Here is a 16,139-nt window from a genome sequence, read left to right on the forward strand (position 1 = left end):
TCTTGTAAATGAGTCCTCGAGGCTCAATGGGATTAACCTGTCTAAGTAAAGGTTGAATGAATTAATGAAAATAATAATAATAATTTCAACCTTTATTTAAACAGGTTAGTCTCACTGAGCCTCGAAGACGCATTTACAAGAGAGACCTGTTTTTAACAAAGAATGATGACAACAGTAGACAATAATAAAAAAGCATTCAAAATGAAAAACAAATGGAAGAAATTAAATTAAAAAATGAACTAAAACAGCTAGACTAGAAAGCGATATAAAATACTAAAGACAGGAACATGTCTTCGCTGGTTTTTACCATGAACGTAGCAGATGTTTGAAGTCGTATTAATAATAATAATAAAAACAGTCAATGTTATCATTTTTATTGGACTTAAATATAAAGTTTCCTTTAAGAAATCGTTTAGTCTAAACATCACCTCCATTCCTGCTTTTTCATGTTATTACTAACAGAAAACCTTTTTTTTAATTACATTTTTTATTTTTTGGGACACACATGCCAAAACTCATCTCCAAACAACATGACGCTCCGTGGAGAAAAAAGCTAATTTTACCAACAATAGTTGCAGCTGCTAAGAAAAAAAAAAGAAGTATTTTATCTCTCTCATGTTCAGCACAACTGCCAGCAACCCCCAAAAAACAAACACCCAAACAAAAAATACAACTAAACAGGAACTAAAAGTCCAAGGAGTGTGTGCTTCACTGACATCACGTTACGCTGAGGTCCTTTGTGCTTTAAACATTTCAGATAATTACCTCCTGCTGTGCCCCCCTGGGGATGCAAGTGCAAAGATTCTCGATGTCTTTCAACAGCTTATTGCGTTTGGAGAAAAGATTACTGTTTGTACAAATTGATTCATGTAAAATTCATGACAAAAGCAGCAGAAATGTTTCAGTGATTAATTTGTTGCATTTTAGTTTAGTTTTGTTGTGATGGGTTGAAATGAAAAGAAGTGCACACAACACACGCAGCTGTGAAACAGATGACAGTCATGTTGAGATGTAAAAATAAATAACGAGGCTTCAAAGCAGAGAGACGAACTAAGAGCAGCTAATTGTTGCATTTAAAGTCCTGGGTGAGAGAATCCGCTGACCTTTAGGAGTGCGGAATATGTTAATACATCTTAATTTTCATCCTAAATGCACACATAAAATTAGCTAATATGAGATAATCCGGGTGAAATTTGCTTTTTGCAACATATAGTTTGTTGGTTAATGACCTGATGAAGATCTGCCTTTTGTACAATGCAACAAAGCCCCCCAACCCCCCCCCCCCCCCCCCCCCCCCGCCCATATATGTTTTAAAAATGATTAACAGAAAATCAAATATATTTTCGGTCAAGAATCACATAAAATCAGCAGTGTCTGGATGTGAAGCCGCAGTCTGCAGCGTATTGGCTCCCTGTCAAGTCCAGAATTGAATTCAAAATCTTACTTCTAACCTACAAAGCCCTCAACAACCTAGCTCCATCTTATATTTGAGACCTTATTGTTCCATATTTTCCTAACAGAGTACTTTGCTCTCAGACTGCAGGCTTACTCGCGGTTCCTAGAGGTTCCAAAAGCAGAATGGCAGGAAGATCTTTCAGTTGTCAGGCTCCTCTCTTGTGGAACCAACTTCCAGTTTCTGTCCGTGATGCTGACACATTGTCCAGTTTTAAGACTGGGCTTAACAGTTTTCTTTTTGATAAATCCTATAGTTAGGGTTGGCTTGTTATGCTGCTATAGGCTTAGACTACTGGAGGACAAACTGACCTTATCTCCTTAAAAGAGTTGCTAAAAATGGAATAGTTTTCATTTGATACTATTTCTATCTTAGCATGTGATTCTCAACCTGCCATTGTGTATCTGTTCCTCCTTCCTGTTTCTCTCAAACCCAGCTGGTCAAAGCAGATGGTCTCTTGTCCTGAGCCTGGTTCTGCTAAAGGTTTCTTCCTCATGAGGGAGTTTTTCCTTCTCACTGTCACCTTCATGCTTGCTCAAGATGACAGCTCTATGATGGAGTTAAATTCAAAGCCGTCTGCTCCTCAGATAAATAGAGTTAACTTATATTATAAATAAATGAATGACTCTGTTCAGTGCCCTGAAACGAATTTTGTTGTGACTTGGCGCTATATAAATAAACTGAATTTAATTAAGTTGTAATGTTTTATAAGACAATGTTAGTTTAGTTTATGTTAGTGCTCGCATTAAGTGTGTAAATTATAGCCGAACAGAACCTGTGAGAATCGTGCTGCTGTTTGTTGTTTGGTGTGTTGTTTTTTTTATTAGTGACTGGTATATATCAGATCTTTTAACGTACAGGTTGGCATTCGTTTAGCGTATATTTACATATCAGATCCTTATTTACTGTTTCTTTTTACACTTTATATTGTTGCTATTGTTTGATGTAACTGGGACCCTGTGTACACAGTTTCATCCCACTACATGTGCCACATGTGATGCGACTGACAAAGAAACTCTCTGACAAGGTTCACATAACTCGACTGTTTCCATTTCCATACACAGTAGAGATATTAAAACAAGCAATGACCAAAGTGCCTCAAAGGGAAAATTGAATACATTTTACAATCCACATGTTAATAAACAGACCATTAAAGGCACATGGTCATAATAATTATTAAGAGGCTCCAGAGGGAAGTGAGGGAACTCTGATTAATTGCCTCAAGTCACAAAAGGCAGAGCTAGTTGAAGCTGAAAAGTTGATAATTTGCCGTGCTGCTTGAAAGCATAACAGGGATATGTTTTCATATGTGTGTATAAATATGACCTGTGCATTGCCTCCTCTGGATTGGTAACTGTGATGCATATGGCGGTGCATGTTGTGTTTGGACAACAGGTTCCAGTTCCACCTGGTTTATCTGCTGTTGGTCCGAAAATATAAATCTGACAAATAATGTCTGACTTCCTGTTTCCTCCTCTTTTTTCATTGCTGCTCAGTCTTTTTATTAAGATTCTCCGCCAGGGTTTTTAACTTGCAGTAAAAAAGAAAAAGATGAGCAGCAACTTTATGACTTGCTTTCTGCTTGGTGTGTTTGTGAATTCTGTGTAAAACCAACAACTCATCCTAAAAAAAAGGTGCATATTTGGATTAATTTTTGTGTTTTTAATTGTCTATGTTCATACAGGTACGTCCCAAAACTGAAACTTTCAGAAAGTAATCACTAAATGCAGCTTGACACCAGATTAACGTTTGGAATTAGTTGTATTCAAGATGGCTGCCACAGCTAACAAACCCTAAAAAACACAAAACTTGTTTTACTTCAGTTGATTTGACAGATTTTGACCTAGAATTTGGCATGGTAGTACCTGAGACTGACTTTCAACATGTAATATGAGCACAAATAAATATGCATGATCTTTGTTTAAAAATGTACCATTATCTATTTAGAGAACACAGTCTGTTAGCAAAATATCCCATGATCACCTAGACAGTTTTAGTTAAAACTTCCAGGAAATAATTATTGACTGTACCTTTTTTTTTCATTTACCCTTTATTTATCCAGGTAGTCTCATTGAGCCACGAGGACTCATTTTCAAGAGAGACCTGTTTAGGAGCAGATGGTGGGGGTTAAGGGCCTTGCTCAGGGGCCCAGAGTGGGGCGAATGAGGGTGGAGGGAGGTGTGGGTGTTCCACCTTTTCTACACACATTTTTTGATGTTGACGGTACCGGGAGTTGAACCAGCGACTTACCGATCACAGGTTCATCTTCTAACCTCTGCGCCACCACTCCTCCAACCGATTACGTTATGGAGTTGACGCCATTCAAGATGGCTGCCACAGCTAACTGACCATAAAAAACCTACAAATAGCTATAATTCAGCCCATTTAACAGATGCTTTATTTTTATTTTTATTTTCGGCTGCTCCCTTCCTCAGGGGTCGCCACAGCGAACTAACTCTCATGAAGACTTGGCAGTTGATTTTACACCAGATGCCCTTCCTGACACCACCACAAACCACTGAGCTACCACAGCCTTATGTGTGGAGCAGAGGGTGGGGGTTGAGGGCCTTGCTCAAGGGCCCAGAGTGGGGCAAGTGAGGGCGCTTCATCTTTCCTGCCCACATTTTGATGCTGTCGGTCCAGGGAGTCGAACCAGCAACCTTCCGATCATAAACTCGCCACCTCTAACTTCTGCGCTACCACTCCCCCAAGTTTTACCGATATTCTTCTAAAATTTATTGTTTTTGTAGCTGTGAGTCCGTTGCAACATATAGCCTAAATGCTACTCATTAGGCAAAATTTGCTTAAAATTCTACCCTTTACCGCCAGTCCTGTATTGTCTGTTAGCAAAATATCTCATTTACCACTGAATGGGTTCGACTGAAACTTTTAGGAAGTAATTGCTATGTATATATATTGACAGCTGATGGAGTCAGTCCAATTGAAGATGGTCATTACAGCAAATGTCAAAATAAAAAGTTAGCATAATTCAGTCAATTTGACAGTACACTTTGAGCAAGGCATCTCTCAAACAACGTGCGGTGGCGCCTAAAGTTATTGTCAAGGTTTGACCGAAATGGCTGCAAGATTTCTCAAAATAGGCTTTTAGTCTAGAACTGACATGAAGGAGGGTGTGATGGATTCAACGTCAGGCTTTTATTTTACAAAGTAATTATTTGTTTCATAAACGAGTATTTTCAACCCATGCTGTTTTAGTACAGTTCCCAAAACATCACAGCCAGTATTTCTTCCATTAAAACAACACAGACTGCACATTTATATGATGTAACACAGTATAATTTACCCAACTGTCCCCCTGGGGACGTTTGTTTTAAACTCAGCACCGTCCACAATATTTGCTTTCACAGCTGATCCCTCAATAAATAGAGTCGTGAAGCAAACTTACAGTGCACACAGGATCTGCACGAAAGATATTTTGTGCCATTCCTATTTAAAAAATTTAAACATAAACATTTGCAAGGAAAGAAAATAACAACAGGTAAATAGAATCGCAGGCATCAGGAAAACTGAAACCACGTGCGCTCAGGGGTAAAATGTACCGTAAACATAGAGGATGTAGTCATCGTAGGCCTCTCCCACTACGTTGGACGCCACGCAGCGATAGGTGCCGTTATACGATTTGTTCAGGTTCTCGATGTAGAGCTCAGAGCTGGCAACCACAGCGTGCGGCGGCATTTCCTCCTCTACTCTCAGCCAGTTGATCTGATGGGGACTTAAGAGCAGAAATACCAAACACATCACTCACACGCCGTCTGTCCGGGAGCGAAATCTGAAATAAAGGTCACATCTAAGATTTGCAGCGCAGGGCCACGAGCAGGGCCCGTCTAATGGTGTACGGCATGCTAACAACTGGTTTAATGGAACAATGAAAGGTTAAGGAGGTTTTTGGCAGAGAGGGGGATATACAGTGGACAAGCAGATGTTTTCAGTCATCTATCTTTGTGAACACTCACCCTGGTTTCCCTTCAGCGACACATGTCAGATCAAGATTGTCTCCTTCTCTTGTTAAACCTTTCGGGTATGTCACCAAGATCTTCACCTCTGGTTTATCTAGAAATAAAACAGATGGGTGCTCACAATGCTGGGGTGAAATAAAAAAATACTGGATAAAAAAAAATGCATAATTGGAATCTAAAGTGAATCTGAAAAAGAACTAGAGAAATTGCAGAATGCTAATTGCTGAAGAACTTGCTGAAAAACAGCTGAAAGTAGCTAAAGCATCCTGAAATGTAACTGAAACGGTAGAACAAGTCAAAGTTTGCAGAAGAAAGAAGAAAGAACCCATATTTGCTGAATATGGTTTAAATAAGCAGAAGTGAGCACGGAAATGAGTAAATTAGCTAAAAAAGCTGAAATTAGCAAAAAAAATAGCTGAAATGTAGCTGAAAAGGCAGGAAGAAGCTTAAAATACCAGAATAAAATGGAGAGACCATAGTTATGCCCAATTAGGCTTAAAGAAGCAGAAACGAGCACAAAAAGTGGAAATTATCTGTAAAAAGCAGAAATGTGCAAAATACAGCTGAATAGTAGCTGCAAAAATCAGAAAGAAGCTTACGTTACCAGAAGGAAGTGGAGAGAACACATTTTGCTGAATTAGGCTGCAAAACAGTTGAAATGATTGCCAAAAATGTGGCTTTAGCTGAAAACGCTGAAATTAGCAAAAAAGAGCTAAATAGTAGCTGAAATAGCAGAAAAAGCTTAAACTAACAGAAATCAATCAACCTTTATTTATACAGGTAAATCCCATTGAGCCTCGAGGACTCATTTACAAGAGAGACCTGATTTCAACAAAGAAAGATGACAACAATGGACAACAGCAACAACAATAAGCAGTTATAAAAACTCATACTACAGTTTTTTTTTTTTTTTGTTTTTTTTGTTTTTAACAAATAGGATGGCTAAAAGGAAAAAGGTAACAAAACAAAAAACAGCTAGATTCCACTGAAAGGAGCATAACAAGCTGAAATTAACAGAAAGAAGTTAGAAGAAGAACAAAAAACATTGTAATTGACAGAAAGAATCGGAAATGAGCACAAAACAGCTGAAATTAGCTGAAAATGGCTGGAACCCCCCCCCCCCCCCCCCCCCCCACAAAAAAAAAAAAACATTTACTGAGGAAAAAATGGTAGAAAAGACTAAATATTTCAAAAAGCCAAAGTTGCACCAATACCAAAAGTCATAGCATCCTTCTCCTGAACGAGCTGAACGTTTTGATATACGAGTTGAAATAGAAAAAAATAGTTGAACGAGGAAGATGTTGAAAAACATACAGAAGAAAAATGGATCAGTGTGAATGCTTCATAAGCAGTCACACAATAAGCACTTAAATTTAAGCTAAACAGCCACAAGTAAAATAACAATCAGTGAGCTCAGTCGACATCCAGTCGGTTTGCAGTTCCTTACAGCAAAAAGGTTTTTCTTTTCTCTTATCATTGCATGCAAAAGATTATCAAAATGTCAAGCGATTTCAGTCAACCTTTCTCTTATTCCTTGAAAGGTCAAACAAAACAGCTATCTACCTGGAAAAAAAAGGAAATTAATATTCGGCACAGACTACAAAAGTGTGCCTTAACCTTTCTGGGGTGTTTAACAGTGATAGGCAGCTTGTATTACCTCTTCAATCACCGCAACGTTTAAGAGCATCTAAACAGCTTTTGACGTCTGAGAAAAATATATGTTTTAGTTTTGTCACCACTATATGATTTGACATAAACACATAAATTAAACTTTACTTGCATAAATCATGAAGAATGAAAAGTAAGAAATATGATATATTATCTACTGGCAATGATAAAAGGATATGTTTTGTTTTGTTTTAACTGAAAGCAAAAGAGGGTTTGATAATGATTTGACTTACGTCTGTGTGCTTATTTCTCGTTAGCAAAATATCTGATAGACCCCCCAGAAGAGATTAAAATAAAACTCTACAGATGATTTTCACATAAAGCAAACACAATTTGAGACAGCTCTACATAAACTTTTTTTTTTTAATCGAGTTTTGACCAAAACAGCTACAACTGTCTCAATTCTCCAGAAGATTTTAGTCTAAAACTCTGGCATGAAAAATCGTGGTGGGTATGCATTCCTTCAAGGAATGTTAGGACTTTAATTTACATCTATAAGAGGAAATGAACCTAGTTAATAATCCTACCTAAAGTATTTACTGTAGGTAGGACGACAGCATAAGAGATTCCAGATTTTAAGCTATGTAGAAATATCTACAACAGGTAAGATATTATTGTATGACATTTATCCACAAAATCCCTCTTCAAAAGATCTGAACTATCACTTTACCTTCACAAACAAGATGCGAATACATCTGGATTGATTAGCCTCAGGATTTTGTATCTACATTTTAATTTAATTAAATAATTAATTTTAAAAAAATCAAAGTTTATAAACTATATTTTTTCAGGCTGTTTTTTGGTCTTATTGCTGTGATTAATCAGAATAAAATTGAAACAACTGCGACAAGATTGTTTTAGTTTCATCTTGTAGTAAAACGTGTACAGAATTTAAAAAAACTATATGTACACCCATCCATCCATCCATTGTATCTATCTATCTATACACACATATACTTTTATACATAAACACACACACACATATATACCTGTACAGTATATACAGTGTATATATATATATATATATATATATATATAAATATATATATATATATATATATATATATATATATATATATACACTCATATAAAAAATATATAGTTGTATTTCCAATGACATTGTTAATATTCTTCCAACCAATCATATCTTCAGAGGCATAAATAAGCACTGTTGCTATTTAGTAGTTTCTGTTTTTATCTGCCTGTGTGAGAAAGACTAATTCAGCATTAACACTGTGAAGATTAGCATATATTAACAGAAGTACAGCTGCAGCCCATGTCAGGGTTTTATTTTAGGTGATGCAGAAAAATGTGGATCAGTTTCAGTGTGTATGCCTAAAAATAGCCCCAGTGGTGTTTTTATGTTTACTTGTCAAAACAAAAATCATTGCAAATATCCAGTAATTATGTAGCAGTGTTTCATTAAAATAAAGACCGAAATGTGTCTGCAGCTGTGTTGTTGTCCTCCTGTGAGTCTTCTGGGAATAAAACGACATGCAGTGAAGGAGTGAGAGGACAATCTGAGCATGGAGCTCAATATTTGCACTGCTTTCCAAATGACCCCATAACTAACAAACAGTGTCTGTTACGTCTCTCTGGAGGCTGTGTTGATTGTTTAGCTGTTTACCTTATTTACTTTGCCAGAAGATTATCTGTAATTTCTGTTTACTCTCACTGTCATGTAAATTGTGCAAAAACTAGTGCCTCTGCCCAGCTAGCCCACACAAAATGCAGATCCCGGCACACCCTACAAGGACTTGGTTTGGGTCTGGCCCCAAAATGTCATAGTTCTGGGTTACTCACATTGGACTTCTAAGTGTCTTTGAGCCATGAGGTCCTTTACAGCTGGGTGGTCAATGATGCAGTCCACTGGCATCCCATCATCCTCTTTGGTGACAGAAAACCTCACCCGGCTGGTGACAGTAAACATCCTGTCATACATCTCCTCCACCGTTGTCTCACCTATAAAAAAAAAAAACAACACAGGTGTGAAAAAAGTAGTTAGTAGCTGAGAAGTTCAAAACTTCAATTCCTCAGCAGCACCTGGCGCAGTGGCAGGAATGGGCAAATAGTCATGGCTATTAAGAGCAGATTACCTGTCAGAGTGAGGTGCTTCCAGATGGCATTTACATTTAATTTATGATTCAGCGATGTGGTGCCCCAACAAGACTTTAGAGGATTCAGACGAGCCCACGGCCTTCGATTCTGACGAGAGCAGCGAGGAGCGGCTGGGTCATATCAAGCCTGATAATGAATGCTTCTGCTGCTCGAGGCTCGAGCGTTGTCGGGGCTAACCCTGCAGTAATCTGCTGCCCACTAGGCACAAGGCTGTCAGAGGGGCATTCATTTAGAGAGCATTACAATGCCAGAGGGGCATCGCATTAGCTGCAGTGCTGAGTGTGATGGTTTACTCGCACTTAATGAAGTGAGGAAATAATTACAGCCCAACACTGACCTGCAGCACACTTCCATTTCAGGCTAGTCACAAGGGAGCCCAGCCAGACTCAAGGAGGGCAAAACACCCTGTTCTACAGTTGATGATCACCAACACACACATGCACGCGGCCCCTTGATGGATATTAACCCTGCATAACGTACACCCACCCGTGAAAGTCTCGCCTACATAAAACTGTAAGTGTCGGGATCACTGAGTGGTCATTGCACTTGTAGGCATTAAAATTTGACGACTTTGCCAACTGCAGTGAGGGACTGGGCTGCTTGCAAAGCACACTTAGAACTCTGGGTAATACCAGTAAATAAATGTCTTTCATTAAAAAAAAAAACTATTATATTGACATTTTGCTCAAAATCATTACAGGTTGTAGAACATAAACTGGACTACAGCCATAAAAATAATATGTTGGTGATGTGGCTTTGTTCTGACAAGCGTGGCGATGGCAGTGAATAAACGTCTTCCTTTAGTTACCGTAGAGTGCTAGGAGCCATTTTTAACATGCTGCGTTAAAGAAGAAGAGGCAAAAATAAACTGAAATTTTCCACTGAGAGCATATTTGTCACTGTGAAGTAAGAGCGAATCATAATGCTTCAGATCACTTTTAGGTCTGTGACGGCATTTCCAAGCATTGCTGCCAATGAACTGGGCGAGGTGGTGTGAACAGGGCTTCATTGTGATTCGCTGACTTTATTTGGGCCAGATTCTTAATAGTGTGAATGCTTATGAAGCATCCACACTATTGTGATCCATTTGTCTTCCCTTTGTTTTTTGGAGTGATTTTCGTCCGGCAGTTTTCAAGCAATTTCAACAAATTATATATTAAAACGTTCAGCTCTTTCAGGACAATCCTGCTATGACGTTTTGTATTGGTGCAACTTTAGCTTTTTGAAATATTTAGCCTGTTCTGCCACTTTTTTCCCTCATAAAAGATGAATTGAGCTAATTTTAAATCCTTCAAATCTTTAGATCTGTTTACAACCTTTTACTGCTCCTTTCACATGTTGTTCTGGATCAGCTTCTTTGTGCAAATTTAAACATTTTCAGCTATTTTCAGCTAATTTCAGCTGGGTTTTTTTTTCTCAGATGTTTTGTGATACTTTGAGTTTTTCTGGTAACTACAACATTTTTGTGCTTCTTCTATCTTCTTTCTGCAAATTTCAGCTTATGCTCATTTCAGCTTATTTCTGCAAGTTTCAGCTTTTACTGCTAACTCAGCTACTATTTAGCTGTTTTATGCTAATTTGAGCTTTTTTCAGATAATTCCACATTTTAGCACTCATTTAAACATTTTCAGTCCATTTCAGCAAAAATGTGCTCTATCCACTTCCTTCTGGTAATTTAATCATCTTTCTACTTTTGTAGCTACTTTTCAGCTACTTTTTAAACTAAATTGAGCTTTTGAGCATTGAGCAATTGAGCATGCATCAGGATAAATTGAGCTTTATTCTGACAATTTTTCTTTGTGCTCATTTCTGCTTCTTTCAGCCTAATTGGGCAAATGTGTTCTTTCTGCTTTCTTTTGCTTATTTGAGCTTGTTCCACATTTTCAGCTACATTTTTAGCATTTTTTTTAGCTAATTTCAGCTGTTTTCAGATAAATTCAAGTGTTTGATGGTAATTTCTGCTACTTTCAGCCTAATTAACTTCTTTATGCTAATCAGCTTGTTATGGTCCTTTCAGCTTATTTACGTTAGTTTAAGTTATTTCAGATACTAGTTAGCTGTTTTATGTTAATTTTAGTTTTTTTTTTTAGCTAATTCCACATTTTTGCACTCATTTTAACTTTCTTCAGCCCAATTCAGCAAAAAAAAAAAGTCCTCTCCTCACTTCCTTCTGATAATTTAAGCTTCTCTGATTTTGTAGCTACTTTTCAGCTGTTTATAATTATTTTTGCAATTTTCTGCTTTTATTTCCAGGTAATTTCCACTTTTTTGTGCTAATTTCTGCTTCTTTCAGCCTAATTGGTAGAATAATTAAGCAAACATGTTCTTTCTGTGTTCTTATGCTAATTTAAGCTTGTTCTACCTTTTCAGCTACATTTTTAGCATTTATTTTAGCTAATTTCAGCTGTTTTCAGATAAATTCAAGTTTTTGTTATAATTTCTACTTTCAGCCTAATTAACTTCTCTGCTAATTTAAGCTCATTGTGCTCACTATACTCATCATTATACTCATTTCGGCATATTTAGAGCTAATTCAGAAAATATGTGTTCTTTCTACTTTCTTCCATTAACTTAGGCTTGTTTTTCCATTTCATCTAAATTTCAGCATGTTTTTAGCTAATTTTAGCTGTTTCTCAGAAATCATTCACACTGCATTTGTGCAGGAAATGCAATTTCTCTAGTTTAACTTTTAGTAACACATTTTGCCGGTAATTAAATTGATAAAATTCTTGCTACATGAGAAACTTCAAAAAGTTCAGCCTCTTGTTTTGAGGATCACGCTCCTCCACCCAAAGTCACTGCCGACTTCTCGAGCAACCAGCGCTTGTCAATTATCGGTGTCGTCTGAGTGAAGATGAGGAAGACAACTGTGGATCGGGTCACAAAAGGACTCAAATCTGAATGCGAAGGAGATTTTAGAGTTGCAGCAGAGATGTCAAATCAAACGCTCTTGTGAGCATCAAGCGCTGATCAATCCCGGTGCAATCAAGCGTGGCCTCTTCTCAGGGTGACATTTTCTTTCACTCAGCTTCTAACCCGAGTCCTCTGGCTGCCAACACACCGCTGAGCCATCAATGATCAAGCTGTTTCAGGGTGGCTTATACATGCATTGCTCTGGCACTAGTGAAGCGGGTTAAAATTATTTTAATATAGAAATTAAATTCACCCTGCCTACTGTATTACCACTGGGGAGGAATATTTTTTTATTTTTAATTGAAAAAGTTTAAGGGAAGAAAACTGAGAAATCCGTCACTTTGTGTATCTAAAAACAAATGTACTCAAATAATTAAAACGTCTGCTCACAAGTTATTTAAAGATACTATTTTTATGACTTCTGAATGTCTAGATATGTATTTAAACTTCACCTACCATATTTTTCACTGTATAAGTTGCACCTTTTTACATAAATTTCAAGTCCTGCGACTTAAACACCTAAGAGATTAATATACAGTTTTTTCCCATATTTATAACACAATCTTTGGCTGAGATCTGACGATTTCATTCATTCTGACATGGAAAACATTGAACACTACCATTTTCAGCCGCTAGAGGGCGCTCAAATAATATGGCAAGCCAAGTGCCTCATTAATATCATCAGTAATAGGTTAAAGTGGATATTAATGAGGTACTTGGCTTGCCATACAAAGCCAATTTCGTCTCACTCAGGAACTCCTGGAACAAACGTCAAATCAGCTGCATTTCTCCGCACTGACCAGGTGAAATGCAGCTGATTTGACCATTAAAGTGCATTTATTAAGGGAAAGTTCAACTGAGACACACCTTTGCTATAATTTCAAGCAAACAATTATTTTTTAAGTGTTAATCTAGTTAAATTCTTGTTAAAGTCCTCCCGTGCACATTCCTGCGGCCACCATTTGGCAGCCAATCGATTTTTGGCACAACACCGGCCCACATTTCTGGGTTGTCAGCAGTGATGCTAAACAAACGCGACGTGTCAGCGGTGACGCATAATAGATGCAACCTATACGGAGTTGCAACATATACGGCGGCAAGTATGGTAATATATCAATTTATGATACATAAAATTGTAATATCAATCTGCACATCAGTGAGTTCAATATGATGAGGTAGAGATAATCATGTGATCAGAGGAAACTTAAAAAAAAACAAATATAAAAGCTGCTTTAAAAAATTGTTTAAAAGAAAATGGAACCCTTCTTAGGCTGCTTCTGGTGATCCAAAAATCACCAGTGGAGTTGACCACTTCCTGCAGCGATGTGAGCTTCCGTACAGAAAGCTTGCATTAGAAAACCAAAGAGACATGGCATGTAACTCATCAGTGTTGCCAACTACGCATTAAACCCGTGTTGAACATTTTCCATTTCAGAACTTGCGGCTGGACAGATGCACAGATCGTGTGTCATCAAATGTTTGGCAGTGCGGCGGCTTAGTGGTTCGCACTGTTGCCTCACAGCAAGAAGGTTCTGGGTTTAATCCCTGGGTTGGACCTGGGGTCTTTCTGTGTGGAGTTTGAATGTCCTCCTTGTGTTTTTGTGGGTTTTGTCCAGGTACTCCCGTTTCCACCCGTAGGCAAAAATTTAAAAAAACATGTTTAAGCTGCCTTCAGGTCCAGGCCTCCCTTGCAACAGAGATTTGTGATTGCTATGGGACTTGTCTGTTTAAATAAAGATTTAATAAAAGAAGAAAATGGAAAAATCATTACAGTGCATCCCACTTTAGATACTATGGCTGTTTATACCTCATACATTAACCAATGAGGCTGTCATTTCCATCCATCCAACCATCCATCCATCCATCCATCCATCCATCCATCCACCCATCCACCCATCCATCCATCCATGGTTGGGAACCATGACCTTAGACTGGAGACTCTCATTCCAGATGCTTCACACTACGCTGTGGACTGCCTCCGTGCACACTGAAGGTCGTGGCCTGAAAATGCCAACAGAACCACATCATCTGCATACGTAGAAACAAGACCGAGAGGTTCCCAAACCAGACACCATCCTCTCCATGACTGTGTCTTGAGATCCCGTCCATGCATTTTGCAAACAGGTTCAGAGACAAGAGCCAGCCCTGGTGAAGTCCAGCTTGCACTGAGAACAAGCTCAACTCATATAAAAAAATAAAAAATAAAAAATAAATCAGTCACAATACTGCCTTCCTGTTTAAACACTGGCCTTTGCCTAAACTGAACCAATTGCAAAAGATAATCTAATATGCGGCATGTTTAATTCAATAATGGATCCTGTTACTCAGTTCTACCTGTTACTCAGTTCTACGTCACACGTTCGTCTACAGGTCTACTGAACTGTTTCCAGGGGCTTTCTGGGCTGCATCCACTAATAATGGCTTTCAAGGATTGAAAATGAAAATAAATGTTTCAGGCTGATTTGCATTTGCTTGGCAATGCCAGTTTTTGTTTTTTACTTGCCTAACTGCGGCGCTTTATTTACACATTTCAAAGAAGCTAGAATAGATTCTCCCATTCAAATTCTATCACTTGATTTACTTATTTTTTTTTTTATAATTTCAGCTTTCCACTCTAAATCATGTTCTTCATCTGTAAATTTGATTAACGTCATGAAATTCTTTTGAAAAGTGGAATACAAAAAAGAAAAAAGAAAAAAAAGGGAAGAAATAAAGAAAGAAGAGACTTGAATTTGGAATATTTCTTTATTTTTGTTGGAATATTTCTTAACAAGGTTGAGCTCTTGATTTTAAAAATGAGTGCAAAACATGAACCATGTTTTTATTTGATAAATTGTGCTTCCAAAATAATTTTCACTAAATATTGATTTTGACAGCTGAATTTGAAATGGCATTTTCTTTAATAGCTAGGCGTCTTTATTTTTAAATGTTGCTAACTTTTTAACAATATTTTTACACCTCCTGCCACATGTGAAAGCATGAATATTTTTTTAGAGATGAATAAATGCAGCTGTTTGATGGCACACAACTCGCCCTGTATTTTAGGAGTAGGAGGAGCCGATCATTAGTCTCCACCTTGGTTTGTTTATCAATCAACCTTTATTTAGACAGGTAAATCCCATTGAGCCTCGAGGACTCATTTACAAGAGAGACCTGATTTCAACAAAGAAAGATGACAACAATGGACAACAGCAATACCATGGTTTATGAATGTTTATGGAGCATTCACACTATTGTGATCCATTTTTCTTCCATATGTTTGTCAGCATCTTTCTCGTTTCACAATTTTTGTGCCATTTCAACAAATCATTTTTCAAAATCTTCAGTTCAAGATAATCCTGTGGTGCCATTTTAGCTTTTTGAAATGTACAGCCCTTTCTGCCATTTTTTTCCTAATAGATTCAGCTAATTTTACATCCTTCATATACTGTATTTAGATCAGTTTACAACCTTTTACTGCTCCTTTCACATTTTGTTCTGGTTCAGCTTCCTTCTGCAAATTTAAACTTTTTTTGTAGCTATATTCGGCTAATTTCAGCTGTTTTTGCAGCTGCTCCTTTCAGATTGTTTCTGCTAACTACAACATTTTGTGCTTTTTCTAACTTCTTTCAGCTAATTTCAGCTTATTTCTGCACGTTTAAACTTTTTCTGCTATTTAAGCTGTTTTATATTAATTTCAGGGATTTTTTTTTTGGGCCAATTCCACATTTTTTGCACTCATTTCAACTTTTTTCAGCTTAATTCAGCAAAAATGTACACTCTTTACTTCCATCTGGTAATTAATTTAAGCTTTTTTGCTGTTTAGCTACTTTTCAGCTGTTGCTAATTTCAACTTTTTTTCTGATAATTTCCACGCTTTTGTTCTCATTTCTCCTTTTTTGAGCTTAATTGGGCAAACGTGTACTTTCTGCTTTCTTCTGCTAATTTAAGCTTGTTCTAACGTTTAAGCTAACTTTTAGCATTTTTAGCTAATTTCAGCTGTTTTCAGATAAATTCAAAATTTTCATGAT

The 16,139-nt window shown here is 37.4% G+C and overlaps 1 protein-coding gene across 1 annotated transcript in view; it reads right to left on the reverse strand.

Annotated features, from left to right (window-relative positions):
* Window positions 1-16,139, reverse strand: part of cadm1b (cell adhesion molecule 1b) — a 94,526-nt gene that overhangs the window by 38,893 nt on the left and 39,494 nt on the right. The window contains exons 5-7 of the mRNA XM_037678231.1: window positions 8,902-9,060; window positions 5,428-5,524; window positions 5,014-5,186 (exon numbers count right to left, since the gene is read on the reverse strand). Of these exons, the coding sequence (XP_037534159.1) occupies window positions 5,014-5,186; window positions 5,428-5,524; window positions 8,902-9,060 (429 nt within the window). The remainder of the gene's footprint in view (window positions 1-5,013; window positions 5,187-5,427; window positions 5,525-8,901; window positions 9,061-16,139) is intronic.

Source organism: Nematolebias whitei, chromosome 6 (genome assembly GCF_014905685.2).
Source record: "Nematolebias whitei isolate Nwh7 chromosome 6, NemWhi1, whole genome shotgun sequence".
Lineage (NCBI taxonomy): Eukaryota > Metazoa > Chordata > Actinopteri > Cyprinodontiformes > Rivulidae > Nematolebias > Nematolebias whitei.